The 8053-nt window shown below is 41.3% G+C and overlaps 1 protein-coding gene across 1 annotated transcript in view; it reads right to left on the bottom strand.

Moving 5' to 3' along the window:
• Positions 1–288: 288 nt before the first annotated feature.
• NPHS1 (NPHS1 adhesion molecule, nephrin) overlaps positions 289–8053 on the bottom strand; it is a 28317-nt gene continuing 20552 nt past the window's right edge. The window contains exons 23-30 of the mRNA XM_075191149.1: positions 7235–7416; positions 6794–6850; positions 4929–5051; positions 4005–4029; positions 3077–3188; positions 2882–2996; positions 1354–1460; positions 289–1262 (exon numbers count right to left, since the gene is read on the bottom strand). Of these exons, the coding sequence (XP_075047250.1) occupies positions 1140–1262; positions 1354–1460; positions 2882–2996; positions 3077–3188; positions 4005–4029; positions 4929–5051; positions 6794–6850; positions 7235–7416 (844 nt within the window). The 3' untranslated portion in view covers positions 289–1139. The remainder of the gene's footprint in view (positions 1263–1353; positions 1461–2881; positions 2997–3076; positions 3189–4004; positions 4030–4928; positions 5052–6793; positions 6851–7234; positions 7417–8053) is intronic.

The following is an 8053-nucleotide window of genomic DNA, read 5'->3' as shown; positions in this document are numbered from 1 at the left end:
GTTCAGAATACACTGTAAATTAGTGGAAATGCTTGTTATTGAATGTTATTGAGGTTAATAATAGCGTAGGAGTAAAAATAAGCCCAAAAACTTTCAAAAAAAATCCGAATCCAAAACCTTAAATCCGAACCAAAACCTTTCGGCAGGTGTTTTGCAAAACAAATCCGAACCCAAAACATCACGAAAATCCGAATCCAAAACACAAAACACGAGACACCAAAAGTCGCCGGTGCACATCCCTAATTTAAACCCAACAGCGCATTATTAAAGACAAAATATTCTCCATACTTTAAATTTTTAAGTTTTTATTGTAAAATACGATATTACATTCTAAACGTCTGTGTTTCATAGCACGTTTTTAGCCTAGTAAAATTAAATACAAAGAATAATTTATTGGAACGCCATGTAAAAGACGTATATCTTGTCCTAGTGACATGTCCATATCGGGTCATTTGAAAAAATGTTTTACGTCGCCCTGTTTGCCAGATCCCCATCAGATCAGTATTGAATTGTCACTAAATCAGGTCAGACAATAACATCTGCGTATGGACCAAGTACATATATATATATTGACAGCATGATCACATACATGTTTGTTACCAATCATCTATTAAACAAAAAAATATGGGATGGAAAAAGTTCAAGAGATAAAAAATAAAATCTCATATATTTTTGCAACTAAGGCAATTAATTGATCCGAGTCTGTGACTTGGGATATGGAACTTTCACAGAAATATGGCAGCGTTCAGTAAGCAACTCATTCAATCATTTTCTGTGCAAACAGAGCTGTTGTTACATCCCCAGAATTGTAAAAATACTACAATCTCCTCTGTAATACAACGTATCAAACATGTTTGTCAAACTTCAGGGACTTTTTTTTAAGCTAAAACTCCTAGAACATTCCACCTCTATTATACTAAGGGACTACCGGCTGCATTTTACCACTTTAATAAAAACCCCGACACATTTTCTGGATCTAGAAAACATAAATTGAGTGACGGTCTAGTTTATGGCAATTGTTTACAATTGGGGAAAGGGAGTGTTGTTTCATTTTTGGAGTGACTGTAAGGGCTCGGAGAACCAGGATGTGAAATAGAATTTGGGCGCTGATTTAGAAGTTGGAGGAAAGTCTCTCCAGGTCACACTAAGTGTCCTCGTCCTCCGTAGGTGGTTTCGTAGGCTGCAGATGTTGAGTCCGGTTCATCGTAGACTCCCTCGGGCTCCTGCAGACCCTCCCATTGGACGTTCCCTCTCGGTCTGACCTACGGAGATAAAGAGGGAGGAGATCTGATTGGATAACGCTTTTAGATAAAAAATAATGATTCTCCGGAATGTTGAATTCACGGGACTAACCGTGATGCCGGGCTGCCATTTTGTCCGGGAGTAAGGCGGGTAAACTCCTTGGACCTCCTCGTATTCGTGGGCATCAGAGGTACCGTACCAGTCTTCATAGCCGCCCTCTGTAAGAGACATGTGACAAGTTGGATCCTTATCTTAACTTATTCATGATCGTGTGGGGGCAGCCGGTCTGTCTTTATTACATGCGGCGCTTTGTGTGTTTAAAAAGTTTTTCTATTACATGGCTTTAAATTGCATCTAGAAATTGGGACATCATGGTGGCGAAGTGGTTAGCATTGCTGCCTCACGGTGCTGGGTTTATGAGCTCAACTCCCAACCGGAGTCTTATCGGTGTGGAGGTTGTATGTTCTCCCTCTGTTTGCGTGGGCTTCCTCCGGGTGCTCCAGTTTCCCCCACACACACACTCCAAAAACATTCCCGGTAAGTTAATTGGCTCCTGACAAAAATTGACCCTTGTGTGTGTTTATTAAGGAATTTAGATTGTAAGCCTTGGAGCAGGGACTGATGTGAATTGCCACATAGCCTCCGTAGAGTGCTGGGTAATGTGATTGATGCTGTATTAAAAATAAAGATCATAGAAATTGTTTTTTTTCTGCAAAAGTGCAACTGTGGGGTAGCATTGTAACAACATTAATGTTGTCATACATGGGCTTGTCACAGGCCCCACATGCTTAATATTAAAGGGACACTAGAAAAACCCTCAAGAACGAGGTAATGACTTTCAAAGTCCCTTAATAACAGTTATTGTCTATCTAAGGACAGAAGACAATGTAAACTAGATCAGATGTCATCTGATTGGTAGAACTTCCATCAACTAGCCCAGGAGGTCTTTGGCTGTGCATCGTGATTGGTACAGACCAAATTGCACCGTCACGGACGTCCAACCAGATCTGTGCAATCAGGTTACTACCTGTGTGGTCAAATTGCTCACAGGTCCAGCAATTCTGTGGTCAAGTCAAATGAACAGACTGCAACGTGTGCCCGAGTTAAACTAAGCATAATTACCTTTATCAAGCGACTTTAAACTGTTTATAGAATATTAAGTGCGCATGAAATTAAATATTAAATATTAAATATTCAATTAATATTAATATTAATATTAAATATTAAATGTTAGTTACACTGTTTAGAGCTTTCTCAAATTCAGAAAGGGAGCTCCTAATCCCCCTTTCTACACTCTTCTATCTTATTAAGCTGGCGAAAGTATCTTTGTTCCTCTGGTAATTGACACTGGCTCCTTTAGGGTACAGCATATGAAGGCTCGGCTGGTTGGACCTACAGAGGAACTTGAGCCCCCAAATCAGTCTGACCAGGGGTCTGCTGACTGATAAGCAAAGTACCAGCTCACTAGACAAGACAGAGTTCAGGGCAGTTGTGTGTAAGGTCAGGAAGTTAGGTTGACGTTGGGATCCAGGGAACTGCAAGGAAATGTTTCTGCAGAGACCTGGAGAACCAGGGGCTGATCCGAGTCTTGTTGCACCTTGGAAAGAATACACTGAACTGGTAGTTAGATGGTACTTACCGGCCCAGCTCTGTAGCCCAGGGTCCCCCCTCTCGACACTCTCATACTGAGGAGAGAGAGAAGGTTGATAGTCCCGGGTTGGGTAGTAGTATAGTCCAGACTCAGAGATGCTGTCCTGAAGAAGCAGAAAGTATGGAACAGATGAGGCTAAACTCCACCACCGGGGTCTCCTCTTATCCCCAAAGTCCTGCTTACCTGATAAATGCTGGAGCTCAAGTCTGAGCCACTATCTATCAGCAGAGTCTTCTTCGCCTGCGCGTTGATCAGTTCTCCGTCTCCGTACTCATTGAGGGCGCCGTGAGGTGTGCTGTAAAGTTACAGAGAAAGAGCAGTAACACACGATGTTCAGTAACAGCTCTACAGATCACAGACAGAAGCTCTGTATCCCCAAAGCCTCTCTTCTTCTTAATGTCCTATCAGCATTTACTCAGTTAGTCAGTGCACATTATTATTCAGTCATTCTTGATCTTGGAATTTTTGGAGCTAGGACGCCCTTTGTCTGCTCTTAAGTAGAAGCCAAAACACTATCATTGATCTCAGACAGATTCCAAGATCACAAAGGTCAGGAGAGATCAAGTAAAAAAAAAAAAAAATCATCATCATCAATGGTAATTTTGTACCAAGACTCTACAAAGCCCTGCCCATGCCAGTACGGTCACGTGACTGGGCGGGTCCTTTCCACCTGGCCCCGCCCATGTCCATGACATCACAAAATCAATGTTATTAAATTAAACTGTATGAGTAACCGATTTGCCAAATCTGTACACAGGGGGCTCGTTGCTGAAGGGAATGTCAGGGGTTGTTATATTTTTACTGATGTATATTTTTTCTTACTATTGACAATTGCTAGATAATTTACTGATGGTTGGTAAAAATATCAGAAACACTCAAATACAGAACGGTACAGATGGTAAATCGAACAGGAAACGTGCTGTGAGTTTGTAAATCGCATCAGCCAATCAGATATCAGCTTTTATAACTTTAGCTCTAGACTGACCATAAGGCGATATGCGATTGGTCGTTACAGATTAAATCACGCTTGGGCCGTTTGCTCCGTGTTATTAAATAAACCTGTGAGTGGAAGTAACATAGAGACATAGAAATCTGTCCCCTGTCATCTCACCTGTCGTCCTTCTTCACTGCGTCTCCTGCGGGAGAGATAAAAATAGATCTAAATCTAAAGACTATTTATATATTTTAAATAATAAACTTATATCAACAAAGTAAAGGACCACTAAACATAGCATACAAGACGGCTTATAAAAAGGAGCTAAAAGTAACATTAAATGTTTGACATTAGGTTTACAGTGCAGCCGACAGCAAGCTATTGTCCTCTGTTATCAGGCATTTTCTGCAAGAATGAAGCAGACCGTAGAGTCATTTAAATTATAGACATGGGTACAAGGGCGTACATTTGGAATATGGGCGCCTTCATACATCACAGGGAATATTATTACGGATATTGTTATATGACAATACACTGTATCCATGTATCTACAAGTCTATATATTGTATGTATAAAGGATACACAACAATGACTGCGTATGTGCCTTGTATTATATAAGGGATTATCATATAAGTCAGAGGTAGGATCTGCTGGGACTTGTTATTGCACCCCAGTCGGAGAGCCAGAGGTTGCTATATATTAGCATATTTTTTTGATGCTAGATACAAACACATCAGTTATAATTTGACATATTTCCTTATGAGCAGAAACTAAGTTACAATCAGGTCCCAGATCTCCAAACACAATAATACTGTATGTAATGACTTGGTGCACATAGCATAAAGGATCTGTAACCCGTAGCAACCAACAGGACATTTGTTTTCACTAGACAGAACCTGGATCTTAGGGTGGAGAAAGAGGGCGTGGCCTGCAGGTTGTCAGAGCAGTCAAGACGGCAGGGTTTAGTCAAGGTGGACCCAGGGTGCCACCAGATGTGTCCTGATTTCCCAATGTGGAAAATGCAGTTAATGCCAGCTTGGTTGTAATACATTTTTGACTTTTGAAACACTTTAATAAATAGTTCAGTGTTTATATAGTTACCTTCTTTGGTCCTGATTCGGTGTCTTCTCACCAGGCAGCAGACGAGCCCCGCATTACCTAAAAGGAGAAGAGCCCCTCCAGCACAAATCGCACCAAGGACGTAGGGTGTCCACACCGAGGACTCTGGGTAATGAATGACAAGGAGAACCTGTCGTTACCTTCACACCATCAGCTGGCTGTAGCCTGGTCTCCTGACATGTAATGTATGTATCTTATCTAACTCTAAGCAGCGGTATCACACATATGAATGACAGCGATAACGATAACTAATCATTGTACAGGAAGATAGGAAATAATGTATTTATATAGTCACAGTATTCTGATCCTATTAGTATACCTTCACTTATTACACAAAGTTTCACCTCTAGATCTGGTTAAACACATTCAGATTTGTAATAAAATCCTCAGTCAGACCTGTCCTCAGTAACCACATCTACGTTATTACTAATCATCAGCGTTTTATACGTCCTGAATAAGTTACAGTCACTCATGTTCTCCCTGACACTGAGCCAGTACAAGACGTGGTTGGCTTCGCCATCTGTGACATGATGACAAAGTTCAGAAATTGTGTCCTATGTCCATGTATTGATGACTATGGAGCCATTTTCATGGAGACCAAGATTTAATCAAAGACCGACAGATAAGACAACAGGACTTCAGTAATGGCGACAGAAATGTAAAATACACTTCAGTCTCTAGAGATTCATTAGCTGCTTTTCTTTAACGCATAGTGGCCTACTCTCCGGGAGATTCCTGCATTTCTGGGAGACCTCCCGGACAATCTCCCGGTTCTCGCCCCCACAATAGATAAGTAATTGGCCAAAATTGTGACAATCGTTTAGGGGGTGGGTCCAAAATGATGCAATTCATCAAGCCACGCCCCCGCACGCCCTTCTGCCCTGGGATCTCCCTGAAGCCAACGGGGAAAGGTTGCCAAGTATGGCTTACAATATCGGAGATGAGCGGGCAGGGAAGGGGCATTTTGCCGTAGTCAGTGTACATTAAGGGCGTGCCAAATTCAAGAGCGCGTAGCCACGTTCGGTACAAGCTTTGGACATCTCAATGGTCCTTATTTTTCTGCCATATCTCTTGCTCCAGCTACAGGACTAGTCTAAGTCCTGATCAGTAATGATGACATCGTATACATGCTATAACATGTGTTTGCAATCAGGAGCAACTGTAAAAATGTATTTTATGTTTAGTAGACATAAACACTATCTTAATGAATATACTTTATGGCAAAACAATTATTTTTTTTTTTTTTTAAAAAAGCAACTTTTTGTTACTGTTTTATTATTAATACCAATATTTTTAACTGGTGACATAAATTCTATATTTATTTTTCTGTGCGTTCTTTTACAAATGTATAATCCACATAGGTATTGGACGTATCCTGCGCACGTATCTTCAGATCTGCTCCTTGATGAATTCAGGAGAGCGCGCAGAGCCAATTTACGTGCGTTTTGAAAAAAAAGCAAGTTGCTCTCTGAATGTTGGCATAAATGAATAAGGCCCTATATCACCACTAGACAGGTAAAAACAGGTCCATTAGTTCTTGTCTACAGGGCATTTATGGTGTAAATTCGACAAATTATTCTATGGGGTAGATTTATCAAAACTTCTAAAAAGGAAAAGTGAATGTGTTGCCCATCGACCAATCAGATTCTATCATTTACCTAGCGCACGCTAGACAACGATAACTAGAGTCTGATTGGTCGCTGTGGGCAAAACCTCCACTTTTACATTTTAGCCGGTTTGATAAATCCACCTCTTAGTCTCAGACTATATTAACCCCTAAGGTCTTGCGGCTGGGTGGCCGACCCCTCTGATCATCCGATCGCTCCCATATTCTCTCCGTGTCTCACCTGTTATCGGGACAGCAGGCGTTGGCTCTCCAGGTTTCGACTCCACGTGGGTGCCCTCTGGAAAAACATTTCCCAAAATAAATATTATTAAAAATCACAGAAAGTTGGGTACAGTAAGAGGGTACTGAGAAGGGCCGGACTGGGGCTAAACAGGAGCCCTGGCATACAAAGCCCACCAGCCTTAACCCATGACTCCGTCATTAACTGGGCATCAGTAGTGAATCCCCACCCACAGTCTTACGCTGCTGTTGTTTTGCTGCTTCACTGTATGCCACCACTTTGAACATCCAGCTTTATTTAAATTTTAGGCCAGAGCAATGACAACAGCTTCGTTCTCACTAAGCTAAGACCTAGGCATAGATTATCGTGGTGCCTCTCACTCAGCAGGGGGTAAAAAGAAATGAAAATATTAAATATATCCTGTATATATGGTCCATTAACCTTGTGTGGTGACGGTGAGCACAGCCCCGCCGTCGGCGTAGTCGCTGTCTCCCAGTGCGTTGATGGCATTCACCGAGAAGTTATAGGCCGTACCGCCCTTCAGTCCCGTGATAGTGAACACTGTGGACTGCGGAGGGAAGACATCTACATACATGAAACTATCCGAGTCACTCCACCGGTACCTGCAAAGCAACAGTGCAGTATTACTAATTCAAATATAAAACAGAAAAAACTGTCAGCGCTCAATGATCACAGGAGCTGCCAAATTTCTTAGATATAACAGGATACACAGACCTATTGCAAATTCATAACAACAACAAAATAAGTATCCAGAAAAACAGCGCTCAAGTGTACCCTAATATCTCTTAGAAACTTGTAAAAATAATATAAATGTTCTAATCAAAAAAATGTACAAGTTGCAACTTCTCATAAACAATTGTTTCAATGCTGGATGTGCAGTAATAGTTCATTCATGAGGCAATAATAGTACTTGCTACTTCCACCCGACCATCACTTCCAAGTAAAATCGTAAGAAATGAATTCTTACCAGAAGATGTATTTTGATGAGCATGTAACGGGTTCTTTTGTCACTCTTCTCTTGAATGATCCGATATCCAGCTAGTTCATATTGCTCTCCGATCATTTTTCTCAAACATAAAAGTCTGCCGGACGTCAAGGCATCTCCTGTAGGTGAGTCCCTAAGCTAGTCACTAGCTTAGGGACTCACCTACAGGAGATGCCTTGACGTCCGGCATTTATATTATTTTTACAAGTTTCTAAGAGATATTAGGGTACACTTGAGCGCTGTTTTTCTGGATA

Source organism: Mixophyes fleayi, chromosome 11 (genome assembly GCF_038048845.1).
Source record: "Mixophyes fleayi isolate aMixFle1 chromosome 11, aMixFle1.hap1, whole genome shotgun sequence".
Classification (NCBI taxonomy): Eukaryota; Metazoa; Chordata; class Amphibia; order Anura; family Limnodynastidae; genus Mixophyes; species Mixophyes fleayi.
Note: the sequence above shows the minus strand (reverse complement) of the source record. Positions and strands in the feature narration are given on the sequence as shown.